The 23,207-nt window shown below is 41.3% G+C and overlaps 2 protein-coding genes across 4 annotated transcripts in view; both read left to right on the top strand.

Moving 5' to 3' along the window:
• Positions 1-13,219, top strand: part of grid2 (glutamate receptor, ionotropic, delta 2) — a 600,398-nt gene extending 587,179 nt beyond the window's left edge. For 2 of the 3 annotated variants that reach the window (XM_038704208.1, XM_038704207.1), the window contains exon 16: positions 10,026-13,219. In XM_038704208.1, coding sequence (XP_038560136.1) covers positions 10,026-10,484 — 459 coding nt within the window. In that variant the 3' untranslated portion in view covers positions 10,485-13,219. Of the gene's footprint in view, positions 1-7,300; positions 7,573-10,025 lie in introns of all 3 variants that reach the window. The other variant, XM_038704209.1, reaches the window with a different exon arrangement.
• Positions 13,220-16,537: 3,318 nt separating this feature from the next.
• atoh1a (atonal bHLH transcription factor 1a) lies at positions 16,538-19,524 on the top strand. The gene is made up of 2 exons (XM_038702506.1): positions 16,538-17,576; positions 17,876-19,524. The coding sequence occupies exons 1-2, from the start codon at positions 17,321-17,323 to the stop codon at positions 18,700-18,702; spliced, it is 1,083 nt and encodes a 360-aa protein (XP_038558434.1). The 5' UTR covers positions 16,538-17,320; the 3' UTR covers positions 18,703-19,524.
• Positions 19,525-23,207: the final 3,683 nt, after the last annotated feature.

The raw sequence follows: 23,207 nt of genomic DNA, 5'->3' as shown, positions 1-23,207 counted from the left end.
TAGAAAAGGATGACCATTACACTAATTAGGACTACCTAAGTGAACATCTCTGCATGACTCTGACTACCAGAAACAAGTAAGAGAGGCCTGTCCCCATCTCCTTAATCTTTGGCGTCATGCTAATTTAAAGTTCCACCAAGAATAAATTAGAAAAGATGAGAAAAAATATGGGAATGGAAATTGTGACTATACCCAGGATGATTTAGTGTCAGATCAGGTTACTGTTCATGATAAAAAGACAGATAACACCAATCATCTGGAAAGTAATTTAGAGGGAAAGTTTTAACTTGAAAACACTATGAATCATCGGTCCCAAATGATTAAATGAGCAGCTCCTGGTGGAACATTGATAGATCAACGCAAATTAATGCATTACTACATCTCTACAATTTCTAGCTTTTGGATTTCATCTACTCGTAGGTCAGCATTTAACTGTAGTGTACACAAGCTGGTTTGACAAATGATGTCGTGATAGCCGGTCACAGGGATTTGGACCCTAAACGCAGGACACTCAGACGAAGCAGGTACAATTAATAGTGTTTATTTACAACTGAACAAAAAGTTAACAAGCTAACGTTGTGTAGAGGCATGTAAGGGTCAAAAACAAACGAGCAGTCCAAACACAAGGCAAACAAATCAACAATACGAAACGCAGACAATTCGAAGCAGACGACCAACAACAGACAATAGCAGCACGCTGACTTCAAGGGTAACCTTGGTCTTTTTCAACCCTATTTTCCCATGTTTTTGTGTGTGTGACTAATTAGGACATTTTAGGTCCAATATTGAGCGAGCACGTAAAATAGCACTTTTACCTCACTGGTTAACCCCTCGATCAATTAGTTTGTATTTGGTGTTTTTAACTCTGTAAAACACCAAAGTCACACAATAACACAAACAAACTATTTGACCGAGGCATCAGACCAGCAACTTCCGTGTTCTGCAAGGTAAAATGACAGGAGCGATATAGTGACTTGTTTCTGGTTAAACAAAAACAATCTTACTCTTTAAAAAAGCCAACACATTGTCAGACACTAGTAACACCAATCTGAGCCTGTCATTGGCAAAAACAAGCACTTTAATCGACATACTTGGATTACGTTGTAGCCCTGTCTCGCTGCACGCTCACCCAAAACTGGACGTCAAAAAGTCAAAAAAGCCACAAGGAAGGATTTACCAAAATAAAACAGGAAATACAAAACAACAAAACCCAAACTAATGACAACTTGGAAGTTTCACACAGCTGCAACAACACACTGCATTAATAGCTTGCAACTGATCGACAGTGGCAAATTATTTATATTTATTACTTCTCCTTTAATTTGTTTAATTTAACTTACATTTCATGTGGATTCTTCTGTCCTCTTTAGAAAATGAATTAGTTTAATATTAGATTTGCTGATGTTGTGAGAAGATTTCTGCACACTGTGAATACACAAGCAGGAGCTATAAAGTCTCAGACTCATCCCATCTCAGTCAATTTGCGATGTGCAAGATCCCCATGCACCTGACATGATGTGCTGTTAAACAGACTACAAGCTGCAATGACAATAGAGCAACATGTTCAACAGCAGGTTGACTGCAGTTCGGTTTACTTAAGCTCAATTTAGATCCTTCTATATTGCTGCCATAATTACATTCTTAACCATCTAATTGCTTTGGTAAATTAAGTTACTTAAATATTTACTGTGCATTCTACCGACCATTATGTAGAGATCCTAGTATGAGGCGAAAACAGATATTGCTTAGTTGAGCATTGTGCCTAAATAAGATTTCTAAGGCCCAGTTAGGTGAAACCCCATTGCTGCTCCCAACATAACCAGAAATATGTCTGTTAAATATGTTGGGTCGCAATCTATTGTTTATAATAATTTCTGAAGTGTCCTAGATTGTATGTTGCCACACATGCAACATTGGTACCCAACCGGTTTTGATCAGGCAACAATTTATTTTTTCTTCAGTACACACAGCAACAGACATCCCATATACCCCCTACCTCCAGCCCCCTGCTCAGTTACCAGCTTTAATCTGTCATTCAGATCAGTAGTCATGTCCGCCACCGAGCATCCACAAAGACAACAAACTCTTATTTGAACCCAAAGTCGTGTTAAGCACAGTGTGGCTCAGCTGCAACATGCACAAACACACATGCCCCCTGCCATCTTCATTAGCCACTAAGAGCAGCCAGTGGAATCAACCCCTGACTGAGTGCAGGAGTGGCATCGCAACAGCGAATAGGAGGGACAGCAGGGATTTAACCGCTGATAGTCTTTGATTATCTTTGCAGATCTTGTTCAGTGTTTTGCATAACAAGGCATCGGGCAGTAAGTGACATACGGAAATCATTATTATATATATTATATATTATTGATTTAGAAGCCACACATGGATGATAGGGTGCATTTCATATTTATGTGCATTATAATACAATTTCAGTTATTGATATTACTATTATTTGGTTCAGTGTCTCATTAAGCGCCAATAAAAGAGGCATATAGTTTTCAAGTTGTTTTGTTGTTTATGTTTAGAGGAGGGAGTAGGATTTTAGTTGACACACAAACACAAATCAAAACAATGCATTTGGAGCAAAGCAATGGGATATCCATGTACTGTATGAACAAAAAGTGCATCATGAGATTAGCTCCTTTAATGCTTCCATATTGAAAATGAAGTTGGCTCAGTCAGCCGGGATTGTTTTTGATAGTTGACCCCTGACATTTATCCTTCAACCTGTCAATGCGCTGACCTATTGATTGCCGTTGGTTTAGCTCAAGTTTTGATCCAAGTAACATCAAGGGGTCCATATGCTCCAAATAAACTGCTTGTCGGATCATCAGCCAGCATCTGAAACCACCTGCATCCAATCCTTTCCGACAAGCATGGCCACTTCATTCGGCAAGTGGCCAAGTGTATGGAATTGAGAAAGTAGGCAGGATTTGAACTTCTCTCTCAAGTGCTCTATTTTCATTCTCTACAGAACTACTGTCATCACTTTTTGTGTGTATAAATGAGTGTAACAAAATGTATGCCATTGCGGAGATACTGCCCCAAAGCGTGCGCCGTTATCCCAATTTGCATACAACATTTCAACTTTTCGCCAGCTCTATGCCATCAAGCTATTCACTTGGCCTTTGAGTATGGCAGAGTGAGACAAAGAACACTTTTGTTTTTAAACGTCAGACAACATGTCATACAAATAACTTTGTTTCAAGCATACTGCGGCATAAACCAGGGCAAGCAACGTTGGAGAACTTGCCAGGGGGACAGCTAGATTTTGAAGTATTCAACCGCAATACTTCCACCTGCTCTCTTCAGGCCTCCCTAAAAAGGCACTCCCCAAAAACTAATTTTCATGCGCACTGAGTGTGCACAGGTAGGCAGGTAGGTAGGTGGAGTGGCAGGTAGGCCAGCCAATCATTTAATGTAGACAGATTTAAATGATTGGTTGTGCTTATTACAGTCCTGTCACAGATACCAGATATTTTTCATTCTTGATGTATAGAAAATTTCAACAATTATAGCTAGATATTAGTTCTTATTTCTTCTTAAAATTACCATGTGACTCAGATCTCAAATCATCATCCGAGCAGAATCGTTCCAAATGGGCGACCAGCTGCAAAGATGGTTGCTTAGAACAGAACAGAGTAGAATCAAGCTGGGACCACTGCAGTATGTCCTGGCTCAGTGGAGGAAGGAAGACAAATTGAAGTCAACTTCAAAGCAGCTAATTAGATAAATTGCATATGTTGCATTTTATCGACTGGGGAAAACTCTGTCTCTGCATGCAATTTGGCCTTAGTCATGGCCACTGGAGTAAGTCTAGTGTGTTTAATGTCATCCAACTTCCTAAAGTTAAATTAATAAAGTGAAGCAAACCATAAAGCTTGTAATTAACTCCACTAGACGCCTTGCTCTCTGTCAGTTTAAATGAAGAACTCCTTGGCCTCCGTCTTGCTGTCACAGTGAATGTTAACACCACTTGAGAGCATCACACCGAGCCAAGAGCATGCAGCTCCCTGTGCATTTTTGCAAGCTTCACATAAAATAGGAAAGCCTGGTGACCCGATGTTTATGCGTGGGCCTAAAAAACTTGGCTTACTAAGATACATTGGCACCAGGAGTATGAATTGGGAGTGCAGACTTGGCATGAGGACTCTCGTTGCAATGCTGCTCTAGCACAGTGAGTTACTACATATATAGACTTACTGTATTGAGAATTCAGGCTAATTTTAGCCACATAGTGTTTTACATGGTTTTCTCCCTTATTATTGAATGTTTTAACAGACAATATTCCGTTTGAGCCGTCATGGCGATTATGGAAATCACTAAAACCATTGTGTTACATTTTTGCTAACTCTAACTCTAACTCTTCCTTTGGCTTCATCTTGGGGCAGAAATTGAAAGAGTTAAATCTTTTTATCTTTTAATTGATGACAGTCTTAGTTTTAAAGGACATGTTGAACATTTGGTTAGGAAACTGAGACTGAAAATTGGCTTTTACTTTAGAAATAGGCTGTTTTTCTTTTAATGCAAAAAGGAAACTTGTAGCTGCAACATTTACATCCATTCTGGATTATGGTGACCTCATATATATGAATGCCCCAACCCAAGTATTGAAACTACTGGACTCTGTTTATCATGCCTCATTGAGGTTTATCACAAACTGTAAGCCTTGCACACACCGCTGTGAACTTTACACACATGTGGGCTGGCCAGCACTGGAGAATCGTAGACTCACTCATTGGTATATGTTCATTTATAAGGGTATTCTGCGTTTGCTCCCCTCATATCTGTGTGAATATATTCAACCAAAAGTGCCTGGACTGTATTCTTTACGCTCACAAGACTCACTGCTACTGTCTGTACCAAGTGTCCTCACAGAAGCTGGTAAGGTGGCATTTCAGTATTCTGCCCCCACAACATGGAACAATTTACAAAAATACTGGAAATTAAAGGAACTGGTTTCAATAGGCCAGGTTAAACTCTTACTCAAAGGTTTGGAAATGAAATCTATGGTTTGTAAATGTTTTTAAATAGTCTTATTGAGATTCCTGGTTAAATAAAAAAAATCTATGAGCAAGTTCACAAATGTAAAAAGGACTGATATACACTGAGTGTTGATTGTTGAATAAGACCTGTGGATTATGTATTCAAAAGTACACTGACAGTGCTTACTATTTCTAATTAGAAAATGAATAGACCCGTCCTCCTTTGTCCTACCTGAAGATGACAAACAGCTTCCCAAATATAGCTGCTCTTACAGTGACACACACCAATGCGCTAACACTCCCATATGCATGCATACACATCATCAGTGCCTCATATTTATCTCGCCTTTTCCGTCATGCCAGGCTTGTGTCTCAATATAACAGATATGCCACATCATGAAACCCATTATACATTTGTTCAGTTTGTTGTAAACATGCTTCATAAACCCCAGCTGTTTTCAGTTCATGTTCATTCCCTCCCTCACCAGTAGAAATCAAGAATCAGGTTATCTTGCCTCTCAATACACAATTTAAGATTGACGTGATTCACTTAAAGTCAATAAATACTGGCACAAGTCATGACCCCATTCATCCATCAGATTATATGACGAAAACACCATCCCCACCTGCCACACACGCTTCCTTCATACATGAAAACCCACAATCCACTGTTCAAACTCTAATACAACTAAGCTGTTTCTGTGTGTCTCTGTTTCTTATACATAGTAAAACATGCACAATCGCATACTATACATGTCTGTACATGTCTTTGCATTCATACTGTATGCTTTAATGCTGTGGTAACTGCTTTTGACTGTGGGCCATGTGTCAGTGTTTGTGCTATGGTTCTGTGTTGTGGAATGGCTGACATTGTGATCTATGAGCCTGCTTCTTGATGTAAACATTTTGCCCATGAGTTTTTACTACCGGGCTTATACACTCACAAACACAAATGCACACATTTCCACAAAGATGACTAATGTGGGTCACCAATGGTGAGAAATGTATCATGATAAAGCACATTTTACATCAATATGCACACAAAATAAAAGGGAGTTATGTAACTGTGTATTACCAGTCTACCTGCAAATCATCCCTGTTCTGTTGGGATCTTTGAGAGTTAGATAAATAATGACTATATTACCCAACAGTGCTTATATCCTGAATATATTCCATTTGGTTACACACTAACATGCATTTTACCTACATTTTTGGAAATTAATCATCTTCCTCTATAGTGCTTCTATTTACTTGGCTCAGTGCCTGGGTATGTTTGTAATGACAGAATCTGATCAAGGTGCCCCTACGACTGCTTGAGACGCTAGTCTTAATTTTGACAAGCTATTTCCAGATGAGTGTCTGAGGCCCATTTCATTCACAACAGGGCGGCTGTATTGCTTTACCCTTTTTGGCCTATATATATATGTTCTACCGGAGGTTTGTATGAAAGAGTTCTGTCATTGGAATAAACCGCATCACCAGAAGTTCAAAACTGACAGTAATTGTAATGCTGCATATTGACAAAATAGAAAGGATTGTCATTGTCAGAACTCTTCCATAATGGTAACATCTGTGGTTTTGACCATGTTTGATATTTCATATAATCCGTGTAGATTTAGCATGGGAAGAGCAGGCACTTCCTCGTGTATCATCTTCTTTGGTACACCTAAAACAGTTGACCTCATTCTTTTGAAGTTTGTGCTTTGGATGGGAATTGCCAGTCTACTCATTCTAACTCTATACAATGATCTGTGTCTCTGTGGCTCAAAGCTCTCATATTGCCTTTTTGTTTTGTTTTTGTAGATAAGTACTCTGTGTTGAGGGGTGTAGCGGGCGAGGGGGAGAGAGAGAGGGAGAGAGCAAAACAAAATGCCATTTAAACATCTCCCCTTTCCAGGTATATAACGACTGTGTGAATGTCTCTCTGAGGACACAACACAGAACGACCTGCTTAACTGTGTGTGCTGACTGACTGCCGTGTCTTTCTTCTCGCTCACCCCCCACCCGTCTGTCTCTCCAATTGACTTCTCTTTCTCCTCCACTATTCCATCCTTCCATCTGCCTGATCTCGTCTGTCACTCATCCCTTCTCTGTCTCCGCCCGTGTGCCGTTTGTCTGCCTTTGTGTCTGTTTGGCTTCTTTGTTTTTCGGGGGCTTTAATCTCCCCACTCAACTTGCATGCACACAAACACACAAACACATATATATGAATTACTCCGCATCACTCTCCCATCACCCTCTCTCTCTGTCTCTCTCCTCCTGTCCCTTTTGCTCACACACACACCCGCATGCACGTCACACACTCACACCAGACGCAGGCAGATGGCCCGTCTGCCAGGCAAGCTGCCGATCCTTGCCCTCACGGCCCCAACGAGCACCCTCTTGCCCTGGGTGGTCAGACCCAGAACCAGACCCCCAACACCGCCAACACCACTGTTCCCACCGCCACCCACTACCAGCCCCCAGCATGCTGCGACATTCCCTGCGCCCTGATTGTGCAGCATTCCTACGAAACCTCCAACCCCTCCGAGCTCACCCCCAAAATGAGAATGACCACCTTCACCACCTCACCTCCCACCCCAAGGTTATACATACATTAAAGGATAAAAATAAAAAATTGGTTAGTAATGCTTGAAGACAGATGCTATTTGAAATGCTGTGATATATGAATGGTAATGATGGACATTACGGAGCAGGAACTTTAGTGCTCACAGCAAAGCCATACAAAGCTGTACCTCTTTCAAAAATGTTTATACACCTGGCATGTTGCCAGTTGACTATGTGTGCAATGATGCCTTTCTGCCGTTAGAGGGTGCCGTATCTCTATCTAGAGGCAAATGGAGCATCATCTTTGACCAGACAGTCAAAGTTGCATGCTCTGTGAAGTTATATATGCAGGTAAAATCCTGCAGTGAAGTATTTATATGATGTAACATAGAGATTTTTGTAAAACCTCACATTATAAAATGAAACCAGAAAACAGTTTCTTCTATAACTTGGCTTTGTTCCACAAAATAATTTAGAGATATATGTTGAAATACATTTCAGACCTTTAGATTTACTATTTTATTGATGTCAGTGTAGGTTGTGATCATTTGGGTGGTTCAGTGTTGACTTCTCTTCTGTAATGCAGTTGCAGTGGGCATTATAATGGAGGAAAACATTACGCCTCCCTTCACAGAAATATAAGTGCACTGAGGTCCACCGTTTTCCACAAAATCCTTGCACTTTTCCTTGCCTCGGTCCCTTCCGATCACTCCTCGTAGTTACCCATTAGTCTCCTTTCACAGGCAGCAGACTGACCATTTGTGATTCACTCTTCTCTTTCACTTCCCGTCATTTCTGTGGTACCAACTCTACCCTTTCGATATCCCCATCTTCAAACATTTAGTGTGTGTATGATAGTGTCACGACAAACGTTAGCTCCCCCTCGTCCTCTCCTTCCTCCCACTGTCCCCTCCTTAGATGGCAACCAGGGGGCACCACTGTTGGTCCCCTCTTCCGTGAGCTACATACAGTAGGTCCAGAGCCCCCTTCAGACCCCCCAGACCTGAAGGACACGGTCAGTAACTCTATCTTTACCCCCAATAATGTGACTCCCTTCCTCACAAAACCCTGTTTGACCTAACCCAAACAATATTCCCATGAAGTCCGAAACACCAAAATGAGACACCTAAAACTATGTGACACCCCACACTCACCCACCACTTACCTCTGGGAGCACATTGCCGTGTGTGTGGACAATGCAAACATTGAAAATAGTTTGGGAAATTCTCTCCAGCACGTTCTAATACCTTTCATATACACTTTCTCCCCTCTATATCCTCACTTCATTCATTGCAAGCTCCCTTGCACCACGGTCCACCTTCCCCTATTCAGTAAAAGCATGAAATACCTCTCACTGAGTGTTACCATCCTTTAGACAATGTGGATAAGCTATTTATATGTGAATATAGTCATTCTAAGTTTCCTTTAACTTATACTATAAGTTAAGTTAAAGCTTACGTCTGTATGTGCTTTATCTTTAGGTGGAATTGTTAAGCTTGTTAAGACTGTTAAACATTGTTTGATTGAAGTTGAATAATCTACATTCTATAATGCGGTTGATAAATAAGCAGTAAGAGCGATTACTTGTATGTGGCCTGGAAAAAAATTCACTTGAAAATGAGATGTCAATCTCAATGTGAATTTTCGGCATGATGGCCAGAATGCAATACAGGTGACAAGAAGCAGGAAAAATACATAAGATAAATAAGGTATTGTTGAGCATTTGGACTGCCTTCTATAAAATAAGTTCTATTTGTATTGTTATATTATTTTGACAATAGACCCCTGCACCTTGGAATCGCAGAGCACACAGCATGACAGCGGTGTGTTTTCTGTGTGTATTCCAGATTACCTGCACTCCCTTAAAGACCTTGTAGAAGTGTGTGTATGTTTCTCTCCTTGATATCCTGACCACAGCTCAGTGTGCTTCTCTATCCTTCCCTCCATCTTTCCCCCTCCTCTTTTTGCTCTCCCTGCTTCCTGTCACACCCATATTCCCCTGTGACCTTCAAACATTTATTTATCACTTTTATTTTGCGCCACCCTCACTCTCATTCTCACGCATAACTACTGCAATTACCTCAACTTTAATCTCATTTTTAAATGTGCCAAAAACTTTTGGTGTCTACATGCATGCCTTCATTTCATTATCTGCATTGTCCAACACCCTTGTCCTGCTTTCACTATTATTCTTACTATGCATTGATACTGGTCGGATTGATGACATCCCTGTTGCTGAATACAAATACACCCCATCCTTGTCCACTTCCTCTTTTTCAAAATATATCCTCTCTGCACGTACTCTCCTGTTTCCTTCGCTGTTCTCTCCATTTCCTTACTCCTCTATTTGCACTACCCTCACTCCTTTTCCTTTACCTTTACCTCCTTTCTCTCCTTTCCTTCCTTTATCCAACTTAACCTCTCTTCCCTTGTACCATTTACCATCACCGCTTCCTCTTCTCCATCCTACTTCTCCCTCCCCGCCTGCAGGACGATAAGGAGATCGACCTGGAGCACCTACACCGCCGGGTTAACAGCTTGTGCACCGAGGATGAAAGCCCCCACAAGCAGTTCTCCACCTCTTCCGTCGATTTAACACCCCTTGACATGGATGCACTGCCTGCCGCTCGCCAGGCACTCGAGCAGATCAGTGATTTCCGCAACACCCACATCACCACCACCACCTTCATCCCTGAGCAGATCCAGACCCTCAGCCGCAGCCTCTCTGCCAAAGCCGCTGCTGGATTTTCCTCTGGTTTTGGTGGCGGTGGCGGGGGCGTCCTCCAGGACCACCGGACTGGTGGGGTCGGCCCTTTCAGGCAGAGGGCCCCCAACGGTGGCTTCTTCCGCAGCCCCATTAAAACAATGTCGTCCATCCCCTACCAGCCCACAGGTCCAGGACCCAACTTTGGATATGGCAATGATCCAGACAGGGGCACCTCTATATGAGGAGTTGCTCAGGATAAAGTTGGTTCAGGAGGAAGAGGAGTAGGAGCAGAGGGAGCAGGCAAGGTGAATAGGGTCACTCATGGAATGGTACAACAAATACATTATGGCTAAGCTAAACAGTCAGAAGATAGCGATCTGTGTACATAGGAATCTTTGTGTTTTCAGTTTCTGCTTGGGTGTTTTCAGGGGTGTCCATTTTGTATGTGGAGAAGATGAAGGAGGTGAAGGTCTGTTGGGGCATTCCTTATCCTCCTGCAAACCATGCGGGTGAGGTGTGAAAAAGAAAGGGGGCGGGTGGGGCTTGAATCTTTGCTTTGGTGTTGTTGTTCTTGTGATTGTTTGGGGGATTATTTTGGGGGGTATGTGTGAAAGGGGAACTTTTTTTATTGTTTCTGTTTTATGACATGAGGACTGCCTCATGTAATGGAGTTCTGCTGAAATGACCTGACTATTATTATCTAAACTCCAAGGGTTTAGTTTATACTACTCCAACCACAGGAAACACTTCTATATTCATGTGAGCTCTAGGGCTGCCATTGGTGGATGACTAGTGGCGTCATTAAACAACCCCAAGGGGCTCACACTACTAAGCAATTATGGGGAAGTTATTTTATGAAGGCATATATAACAATAGTTTTGTCTGTAGCCCTTGGAATATATACAGCAGCCCCTTGTAGTTTTTTGCGAAGGCCCCGTCTCAGTGAATATTGGATGATTTCACTTTTTTCAGTTTTTATCTGCCTTTTCACTATGGGGGAGTCCAAACTGAGTTTTCTCTTCTCTGGTGTTGTTTCACCAATACCTGGTGTTCTAAATGTGAAATCATCTCCAAGATGGTGTCCACACGGTGGCCTGACTAGACGTAAGACTTTACAGCTGAACACATGCTGACACCATCATGGTGCATCGGTCGGGAAACTGCTGAAATGCCATGACAGTGCAACAATATGACACTGTACAATCACCAGTTTGGTGTGTCGATCTTAAACTACTTCTGCCATTTTGGTGCATCAGCCTGAAACTGTTTTCACCATTTTGATGCACATTAAAGACTCTTTGTCAATCCCACTGCACTGTACCAGTGCCCACAGACCTGTAAGTGATTGTATGTAGATCTGACCTTTTCTTTTCTCACCTGTACTGTGCTATCTGCTTTTCAAGTCAAGGTGAGATCCTCTAATCAGACTCTCAGAGGGATAGTAAAAAGGGATGATACAAAAAACAACTAAAAGAGAAAAAAACATAAAAGACAAGCCGAAAGACTTCAAAAAGCTTATGCTTATTATATGTCTTTTATTAAATTTTGTTTTTGAAAAAAAAAATAGATTTTAATGCGTGGAATGTGTTTTGGTCAGGAAGTACAAAAAATAACATTGTTCTGAGCTGTCTACTTGTTTTTTCTCTCAGCAAACTTTGAAATACTGCTAAATGAGTGCTGTAGTCTCTGGTTTTGCATCATTAAGTCATTCAAACTTTTGCTTTTTTATTTTTCTTTGTTTTGCTTAATTTTAGTGCTGCCATGACCCGGGTGTTTAGAAGGTCATTCTGTAAGGTGTCATGTCCGAGTTCATTAATCACTTCTTATCAGGTTCAAGTGGTGAAATGGAGTTTATTTTGTGTTGAGGAGAAGCCATTGCAACAGCATCTTCAATACAGGCCTTATATGTCAACTAGCTAGCTGTACCCTCCCAACTTGCAGTCAAATCCAAAATATCACCTTGTACTGGATACATTTTAGCGCAGCAAATCAGTGGTTTTACTTTAGGGTCATTGGAATGTCATGAAGAGTCAACAGCCATTGGGTCCCAATGGCTGCCTCTTGTGAGAGATGAGTCTGAAATATACTTCTATTTCATATACGTAATGTTAAGGGTACTGTTTATATAACTTGTTTTTTTTAAAGTGCCAATTAATTAAAGTGAGACCATTAAGGTGCATTTTGGGGTGGTGAAGGGGAACGGTAAGAGCATTAAAGGAATATTTTGTGGATTAGGGGGTGGGGTGGTAAAATGGAACCAAATCTTTTTCACTAACACTGTATTAATAATTGATAATGTTAGTTGTTTAGAACAAGTTTTCAGTTTGTTATCTTTAAGAACTAAAACTGCAAAATGTTGTGCGTAGAAAACTCAGTCAAGCCACAGTGTTTTGAAGCAAGCATTCTTAGGCATTCTTTTCTTATATTAGGCTACAGTATGGCTATTGAATGACAAATAGGACACAGACATTTAAAAGGTTTTATTTAGTATAAATGAAAGACATTATAAAAAATGTATATTTTACATGTTGATGCTATTTTTGTTTAACAAAAAGAAAAGAGTATATCATGATGAGCTTTCGTGTTGAGTTTAGCAGGCACATTGCTGCATTTGGGTTTTCCCTTGTTCTGCCCATGGTCAACATAAACACATGAACACAAACTCTGCTTTTCTCATGTCATCCTGAGTTCATTTTATTATTTGCTGGCTAAATAACAAAAAGTGGCAAGTTGATTAAAAAGAAAGCATGCTCAAACTTGCTCTTGCGCTATATGTTAACATTTTTAATTTCATACATAGAACTACAGGATTTACTTGATAATTTTCAAAAATTTATGATGTACAGTATTTAATATAGGCCTATTTTGTTGTATGTGTTGCATATTATTCAAAAACTGAACAAACTGGGGCCTCTGTTACAAGTGGCAAAGCTTTCTGTGTATAATTTGTCTAATAAACAGGTTTTCTACAGTGGAATGGTATTTGTTGTTTTTGCTTATCTAGACAGACATATATGAAAGGTGGTGCATTTCAGAAACATAATGTACATCTTATTTAGCAACAAATCGTGAATAATTACTTTTCATGATTCTGTGTAATCTAGGGTCTCAACCCTCAAAACACAGCACTGACATCTGTAAATTCCCTGAAACTCAGCACCTTACCTAATGACCAACTTTTCATACTAAAAGCACCTTCCACATAACAAGTGTCACAGCTGATTTCTTTTGGTGAACAGAGGCACAACAACCACAAAGGAATACTGTGAAAAGCCCCAGTGGATCTTCCTTTTCTAGACAGAATGGCAAAGATTCTCTTCTCCACAGCGTTTTTGTTTTTAGTGTATGCGGCTTATCTTCTCTACTAGAAGAAATGGTTTCTAATTCTACACAAGTCACATCTTACTGGTAAGTTGACCTAGAATCCTGGTAAGTAGTCAGTCATGCTTCCTTCAAGACAGACACTCAAACTGCAGGGTTTTAGTAGCCTATAGATTCTCTCCCTCAATCTCTTTTCTTTTATTGTCATTATTGTATCAACAAATATCATGTGGCAAGAAAGGACATCTCATTTGTTTATGTGAAGTCAGCAGAATCCAGAATGATGACACATTAAACAAAAAATCAAGTGTCAAGACTAACCTGGTTGCCTGGGTTGATATCTTGCAGGTCAGTGTCATTTTGACCTTTTTAATTTTCAAAGAGCCAATTGATCCAGAACCAATAGTAAAATTGATTGCCACAAGCAGGGTGTAATTTAATAATGGATGAAAAGGGATTTCCTGTAGCTGAAAATTATTAAACCTAATGGGTTTAAGGCAGGAACACCATGTGAAAGTTAGGGAGGAAATGCAAATGCCAACCATAACATTTTTAAATGGGTTTGTATGATGTGAGTTGATTGTATGTGTGGAATAGATTTTAAGATCAAGCCTGAGCTAAGCTTTTGTGTCTTTTTACTTCAAATAGGTTCACTTCAACTTCAAAGGCTTGTATACTGCTGTTAACAGCTGGATAGGCACACTGCTGAGGACGACTGCTGTCAAGTTCAATGGAGCACTACATTGTAGTTCTCCATTTTAACCATAGAGTGGCACTATTTAGCTTTTCCAATTGTCAAAATTGTCCCTGTCTCTTTTTCAGACTTTGATTCGGTTTGTGCTTCATAACAAGATGAATGGCAGGTATATTGCCAACATTATGATTAATTTATCAGTTGTTGATGTGTGCTTTGGATTGTACTGGACACAACTGACCAAACACAAACTGCGTCTCAAACTACAGACATTTTCTTATTATTGTACAAGTCATAGGAGATATCAAAGTCAGCAACTCTTAAATCTTCAGTAACTGTAGCCTAACCCATTCATAATTTAACATAAGTAGCCTACTACAAGTACAGAAGTAGCCTATTAAGAGCAAATAAATATCACAAAGATGTGTGGCAGTGGAGTAGCCTATAACTTAGAACATTAAATACCTATTGCTTATTTCTGCCACAATATTTACATTTATAGTTACTTTCCACCACTTTCTAAATTAAGCACTTCTTTAGGCTAATTCTGTGATCTTGATTTTGCCTGCTATTTGTATGGGAAAATCAAAAAGTTTGGAGACAATTAAAAGTTCCCTTGTCGCTAATTTTAGAGCTACATTTCTATTTTGGCACTTCGTCAAAAGAATATCATGGATTTAGTGAATTTAGGAGGGCTACAGTTAAGTTTTGAAATCCCTGTCCAGGTCCCCTCACTCCAGTCTCGTGCCCGTCGCGCCCCGGTCTCCCGGGAGATGGGAATGAGAAGCGGCAGCACGCAGACTCTTCTCGCGCACTGGAATGGGAGCCCCCCTTCTCTCCCTCGAGGAGCCCCCCAGGCGTGACCAATGGAACATAGAGTCTCCATTGTGGCCGCAGCACTTTAATAATCGCCAGCTACAATATCCAACCTGTCGGTAGCTTCAGGAGCCCGGCCCGGCCCGTTGGATGGGGGGCTTGTAGGTGGGAAGAGGGGGCGAACGGTCGGCGCCAGACCTCTACCCGCAAGACGTCCCCATGATGAATACATGAATAAAAAATAGAAAAGATTGATGTCGGTTTATCTCTGAAATTATGGGATTTCTTCCCACAAATTGTGTTTTCCCACAATTTCCAGCCCCTATAGTTTTAGGAGTCTCGTCTTCTCAGAGAGTTGACCCACACCCATACTTCTTACCATTCTTAATAGCTAATTTTTATAGTTGATGGGTTCGCAGCTTACTGCTTAATAATCGAATTTTGTGATAAGGTCATTTAATGTTGCTGACAAAACTGGGACTGGGTAGGGGTAGACCTCATACATTTGGCTACTGTTACGGTCTGAGGCTATATTATCTTAAATCGACGGTAGTAATTAAGTTAAATAGACACTTCCCACCCAGCAATTAGCCCATTGTTCATTTGCCAGGTTAGGCCTAAGGTTTTTATCTCCTTAAGCATGGGTGCTTTGATCAGTAGAATACAGGTTCCCTAAATCAGTTGTTCTCAAACTTTTTCACATCAAGGACCCCTAAACTGACACAAATTAGAGCAGATTGATAAGATTCTGTCCCAGGGTAGCCCCTCTGATAGGATTTTTGCTTTTAAATGTTTTATTACAGAACGTGTATGAAACCCATGACCAAAACAATATATTCTGTCATTGTGTCACTTATGAATGGAATTACAGTGAAAATAAATTATTCCATTTCTGCTGGAGACCCCCTGCAGCCCTCCCGAGGACCCCTGGGAGTCCCCACTTTGAGAACCACTTGCACTAAATAGCTTGTCCAAAGGTGAGTGTTCACAGCTCTTCATAAAACTCTATGAATTAATATATAGTAGCCTAAATTGTTACAGCTTAAGTAGGCCTACACATTGTGTTCTGTCTGCATGCGTGTTTGCATTTTTCTGCGTGTTTGCGTGTGTGTGCACTTTCTCCTCACTGCTTACAGTTGCAACCGCGCACCGCATAGGCCTAGCTATAGCTCGTGTCAGTATTGAAACAGTGTTGAGCGCTGAGGCCCCTGCTCATGTTTCCGTTCCCTGTGAAGCCTTTTTTTTTTTACCGACAGGGCGTTTCTGAAAGCTGGATCAAAAGGTTTTTGACCCGCTACAAAGCAAAAATGGAAACTGGAGATGATCTTAGAATGAATGAATTGACAATGAACGCGCGAGCTGCAAAGTTTTCTTTATTTTTTTTCTCCTTTTTTGCCGTCCTTTCCCCCCAGCTGACTTCTGGTCAAGTTTTACTGAGCCCAAAGTTCGTTTTTTATCAGGCTCCCTCAACTTGGTTAATGGCCCTACAACGTAGCCCATTCACTGCATTTGTATCATTGCCAAAGGCTGAAATGCACATAGCCCACTTTGTTAATTGTTGTAAAAAAGTGTTGTGCCTATAGGCCAGAAATAGAGCCCCATACTTTGAGTTGATTTGGGGAAAATATTTTGTTAAATTCTGTTCTTTTAGTAGTCTTGATAGATTTATGTGTGTTGCAACAAGTCTGTGTTGCCTTGAACTTTGGAGTTAGGGGGCTCTGGTGGAAAACGTTGAACTAACCAGGCTTCACTGTCCGTGGGATATAAACTTAAGTGCAGCCTTTACACCGATGATGACAGTTAGACAGTTGACGATGGCAAATTAACCCTTTTCAGTCTTTCCTTCCCCCTTCCTCTGTCGTGTCCACACTCCTTACCTAAAACCGCCACCTCCCCGTGCACGTGCGTCCTGTGGGAGGTTCCTCTTACCTCCCTTGCGTTAAACACTCCTTAAATTGTAACGTTATCATAAACAGTCCGGCTTCGGGGGTCCATAATCTCCTCTCTCGGGCTTTACCGAGACTTCTCATTGGACGTCAACACGCGACCAACGCGAGGAGGGGGGCTCCCGGACGCGTGCCGCTTTTTAAATCGACGCCGCTCCTTGAGACACCAGAGAAGGAGTCCCGCACGCGACAGTCATATTCACACAGTGCGACAGCACCAGTGCTTGCCTCCAAATAACTTTCCCACTGATATTATTAGTCTGTTTTACTCTACTTAGATTTTGGGGTTCTTTTTGGAAACATGGATGTCCGATGTGTGGAAGATTGGAGCAAAGGCACGCGGGAGGTGTCAATCCTCGACTCACGGCAGCAGAGCCCGAGAGGGGTGGACCAGCTCGAGGAGTCCCGCTACGATCCTGGGCTGACGCTCGTGGACGGCGGCAGTGACCCACGCGCCTGGCTGGCTCTGGTGCAGCCTTCTGGCACCTGCGAGGCACACGCCATTACACCTGACTACCTGCGGCACTCGCCCTGCCCGAGCACCGGCTCCTACCAAGGTGAGAAACGCCGCTTATAAATTCCATTTTGGGACAGCCTTTCAAAGTAAAATCACCTACAATGCAACATCACATGCAACAGGCAACTGGGATTTGCAGTGGTCATTAAGGCCCCTTGCTTGCACTTAAGGTCTCAAAGAAGCACCAGGCTACATTTCTGCAAAGTTTATTTCGTGCAGTTAAAATATGTGCGCTTGATTAACGGCTAAAAACAGTCATAAGAATCTAGGCATTTATTACAGGTTGTTGTCAAACCAGACAATGTTCAGAAGGCTGAATTTTTTGTTTTCTTTTTTCAGAGAGTGGCTCCCCGGAGTCTTCGGGCCACCCCAGCCCTCCCTGCTACAGAAAAACTGCCAAGAGCCCCTCCTCTTCTTCGCTCAAAGTCAGGGACCTGTGCCGTCTTAAAGGCACGGTCACCGGGTGCGAGGAGGACACGTCCACGAGACAGAGAGCCCCTTCCAGCAAACCCGTCGGCGGGGTCCAGAAGCAGAGGCGCGTGGCCGCCAACGCGCGGGAGAGGAGGAGGATGCACGGACTTAACCACGCGTTTGACGAGCTGCGCAGCGTAATCCCGGCGTTTGACAACGACAAGAAGCTGTCCAAATATGAAACTTTACAGATGGCGCAGATTTACATCAACGCTCTGGCCGAGCTGCTCGAAGGCCCGGTCTCCTCCAGCGACAACCACGTCTCCAACAATAACAGCTCGCCAAAGTCCGGCATTACGCTTTCATCCACCGTTAATTTTGACGGGGCGAAGGACAAGGCGTCCCCGTCCCCTACACCCGGGAGGACAGCGGCGGCGGCGCCCGTCTCAGGTGGCAGCTTACCTGCCCACATAGGCGGGATGCCTTTCCGCTCGTCCTTCGACGATAGTTCGTTTTCCGCCCTGGTAGAAGAAGCTATGCGTTCGCCCTCTCCTTCTTCATCCACTCGGGCTGGCAGTTCGCTCGCACTGGTCACAGGTGGCAGGAAGGAGTCTCCACGGAGCGACGGGGAGTTTTCCCCGCACTCCCATTTCAGTGACTCCGATGAAATAGCGATGGAGCTCCACTCAAGTGAAGAAGATGACCTCTCAGAACTCAAGCTACCCAGACACCGTCATCACGCCGTTTCTTTCTGAGTGATTTAAAAATAACAGACTATATTAAAGATTCACTATAGCCTGCAACAAAATAATGTCCATAAACCGTGTCAATCATACGTTTATCTGTTAGTAACAAAACGCATTTTTAAGAGGATAGAAACGTTTCCTGCTTCAGAAAAGTCATGTTCAATTTTTAACAATAATTCTACTTTGTCAACTTGTTGCATAGTCTAAAGATGATTTTTTTAAAAATGTGAGATAGGCCTAATTCGGTTCTGCCAATAGATGTATAGCCTAAAATTTCTGGTTTCCATGGAGACGTGGCTTGAAGACCCCTCTGCCATGTCGCATGCAGCACTGCCATGGGTATCTCCCACGTCACTCCAACCAAAAACCTGTCTTCCACAAAATCATAACTTTACGGATAATTTCTTATATTTGATAATGTAAAAATAAGTTTTGTAGCTATAATATGATTTTTGTTATTATGTTTTTATTTGTTAATTCGTATAATGTATTTTGTTTTGCAACTTCAAAAGTTCATGATGTGCACTTTAATAATATACGAGCCAGAGGCTTGAGAAATGCGACTTTTGTTTTCAAACCATAAACAATATTGTTTTGCTTTGTTTGCTAGTGTAGTACTGCCAATTCCATGCAAATAGCCTATTTAATGTAGCCATCATTGCTGCCTTCTTTTGTATTTGCTTTTGTATCTTCAGATGAACTTGTGTGTCTTTTGCTTTCACTGGATGAGATTAATTGACATGTATTTATTGCTGAAATTTTTCATTTGATTTGCTTTTTATAACTCATAGTTAAATTTTTGCCATTTATTGTTATGTTCATTTGAATTTGGGAATAAAAAAAGCAAACGAAAATGTTTCTTTGTCTCTGTTGTTTCCATGCACCTTTCTTAGATAACTGCAATAACTCTCTAAAATGCATTTAGTTTGTATATTTCCATCTAAATCTTATTATTATTATTATAATAGCCTAATAGTAATAATAATAGAATGATTGTGATGGTTGGTATAAGAAGCCAAGTAGAACTATTAGAGCTTGTTACAACAACAGGCCCTAACCATACTATTATTATTATTATTATTACTGCTGCTACTGCTGCTGTTACTACTCCTACTACTATAATGCTTTTGATAATATATTAATAAAACATAAAGGTGATACAAATGTTTATTGCCTTTAGTTTAGAAATTGCATATAGCATTTAATGAAATTATTGGCTTAATTTCCATCCACAGTAACCTAACAGTGCCTTCTTAAGTGAGGTTTAGGGGATGCTAAAATTTAGGCTTACTGTTTGACTACCAAAGTAAAGTGAGGGAAATATCTGTACTTCAAACCACAAACAATGGGCATTTTCCATTAAGGTAAATTTACTTTCAACACTTGATCTCCTCTATTTAATTTATCGTAAACTAACAGCGACGTGAAACGTGTCCAACACGCGCTCGCTCGCCATATGCTGCATTTGTATCGCGCGCCTCCTGGCCTACTGTCCTGTGATTAAGTGTTTTAAACTTCACTGTTTGTGGCAACTTCGATGTAGAGAAACGCTGCATTAAATAATAGGCCTAACTCAATGTCGTTTTCTTGCAACAATATTCTCATCTATTCGATGAAAGTTTTTTTTTTCTTGAACTGTTGCCATGTCGTCCATTTGGTGAATCCCGGATTTGGTAATAGGGAGTGTGCATTAATTTCAGGCTATTGTTGGCAGGCTCGTGGGCCGAGGTGTTGGATGGCCTCAATGAAGCACGCGCTGTCAGCTGGTGAGCGCTCGCGGGTCCCCATCGTGTCCCCGAGGACCTGACTCTAGAGAGAACACACTTTCTCAGCTAAAGAAAGACTTACACACACACGTCGGTACACCTCCTCCTCTCTACTTTTTTCTTTCTCCTTTCTTTCTCTTTCTCTTTCTCCATCAACTCAAACAAACACACGCACGTGCACGTGAACGCACGCACCACGCTCACACTGGCCCTGGCAACCTGTCCTGCTGCGTGACTCAAGCTGAAGTAGCTAGGTTTCTTTCTGTCTCTCTCTCTCTCTCTTTCCAACCTCTTTGCGGCTCATCTACAGTTTTTCAAAAGCCTGTAGGACAAAAGGGCGCGGTAAAAAAAAAAAGGAGAAAAAAGAAGAAGAAGCAAAATAGCCTACTTGGAAATTATTTATGAACCTACCTGTTTGCTACCTGTCACTGCTCTGTCCCCCACCCACTGTTGTTAGCCAATCACAATCCGTGCCCCTTTGCTCGCCTCATGAAGGCAGGGAATAGGGAAATATAATGAGGATGCTGTGTTAAATTATTAACAGAATTTATGCAGGTTGAACGGTATCAGAATATGATCAGACAGCCATCTGCAGCGAGTTCGTGTTGCGGTGAAATGGGATCAAGTTTCAGTAAACACTTAGAAGGCATATAGAAATAAAACAGCAAAATTAGGCTACTGGCAATAAAAAGCAAATCATCGCAATTCCGTAGCAGGTTTTTAAAAAATATATTAAATTTGTTGAGGCCACAATCAGTAGGCCTACTGAAATATTCTTTCATTCAAACGTCCCTTGATCTTCCTTCATAATAACCACAAACTAGATTGTAACCGATAAGCTGTGCATGTATTCTTCACAACAAAGATACAGATAAGGATTTTATAGACTTTTTATAGAACTTTTGTTTTTACTTTTAAGGCATTTGTGTGTGTTATGCAAATAGCCTAGGTTAACCATCAAATGTGGATAACGAGGAAATCCACAACCGAATAAGATGCTTTGAGATAAGTTTGCATAACATTTGCGTTTAAATGGTGCACAGCTTTTAATCTTCAGTGTATCTTCATAGATCAATAGAGCTGTTTAATGTGAGAACTTCAGTAGACGGTAGGTTGTCTCACTTTGCATTTTAGAGGGATAATTCGGGTCTTCAAATGAGATACATTAATTTTGCTTTTTCTGAAATAGGGTGCATGTATTTGATCTATAAGATGGTGGGATAATGATAACTAAAAGGCTTTTTTTTTTTTAAGCAATGGTGATACGTATATAAAGTTGGAGGTAAAAACAGCCGATCGTCAACAGGTGGGATGCTGGTCAGGTTGAGGTTTCGCACACATTAATTATTTATGGGATGTTCGTTATGAAAAATAACAGAGTGGTGGAGTTCGGGAGAACCTGAGACGCACTGACGCGTGCGGGTGGTGTTGTGAAGGAAAGATTCACATTTTGCGCACTGCCTTCACTCTCACAGTTGTTTCCTTGTTGTCTTTTGGCAATCCTTTTGCTTGTTTTAAGGAAATTTGTTAAATCGATATAATGAAATAATCGACCTTTACCTGTCTGCATGTTCCAGCTTGTGCTTTTCTTTCATTTAACACATCATCACAGCCTTATAAGGATACATTTTCTTATCCCTCACATGCCATGATGTCATGAACAACAAGAGACAAACTCAGAAGCTAGTGGTAGGAGAAGTATCAAAAGGAATTCCTCTTTAACTCTCTGTAAGGTTTAAGTGCATCAAGCACAATTATAAAGTAAATACAAATGTGTAACCATGAACTACTGACACCATGCAAAGTAGACAATTCAAAATCAGTAGGCAGTACTAGAAAAACTAAAATAACATTATCATTCATTATGGTAGATTAGAAAAAAACTGAACAGAAAGTTCAAAGTGAAGTCAGGAGGCGATCTTAAGTCAAGAGATGCGTTTGACATTTTAAGCCTCTGCAGTCATTCCCGGTCCAGCAAATATATTCAGAAAGTGTGCATTCCGCTGCTTCCTTTTTTAATGAAAAGAAAGGCGCTTGCATTTTGTATGAGATATGGGGAGCCGAGCTGTGTGCTGTCCAAAAAAGCCACAGGTCTCTCTGGGGACCCAGAACAAAAGGCAGAACTGGGCCATAGTCTCCATCTGCTGTCCCAGAGAGAGAGAGAGCGGGAGAGGGTGGCGAGTGAGGACACCATGGGCAGATAGAGACAGAATAATGAGTGGGAGGGAGGGGAGAAGAGAGAGTGGAGGCAACGGCAACGGGGGACATGATGGGTGTAAGAGTAAGCGACAGACAGACAGATAAAGCCTTACAGCTTGATAACTTGAGTATGTTCAGATCAGTGTACATGGTTCATTTAAATTCAGATAACTATAATGTGCTCTTCAGGTTGACAGTTTCAGTAAGTACCCCTTTGTTTTATCTTTCCCTTAAATGACTCTAAAAAACTTAGCCTCTCATTAGCCTCCACAGCTCTGCATTATATTTACTGTAGCGTAAAGTGATCACACAAACACACACAGTGCAGCTGTGATGCAATGAGCACCTGTTGCACTGCATGCTCCAACTCAGCGATGCTATAAATTGTTAATGAGTTTCCTTGGTAGTGCACTGTGGCACGCAGTCTAGGGAATTGTAGCAAAGTGTGTAATGTTGAAATTACTGGGGAAATGGGAGCCAGATCATACAGATAATGAAAGCAAAATGGACACTGGATTCTGATGAGCACAGGTCTCCATGTCTGTAACA

Source organism: Micropterus salmoides, unplaced genomic scaffold, assembly GCF_014851395.1.
Source record: "Micropterus salmoides isolate LMB-PRFRI ecotype aquatic unplaced genomic scaffold, ASM1485139v1 Ms_hic_scaffold_7, whole genome shotgun sequence".
NCBI lineage: Eukaryota > Metazoa > Chordata > Actinopteri > Centrarchiformes > Centrarchidae > Micropterus > Micropterus salmoides.
This window is presented reverse-complemented; position numbering and strand designations above follow the sequence as displayed.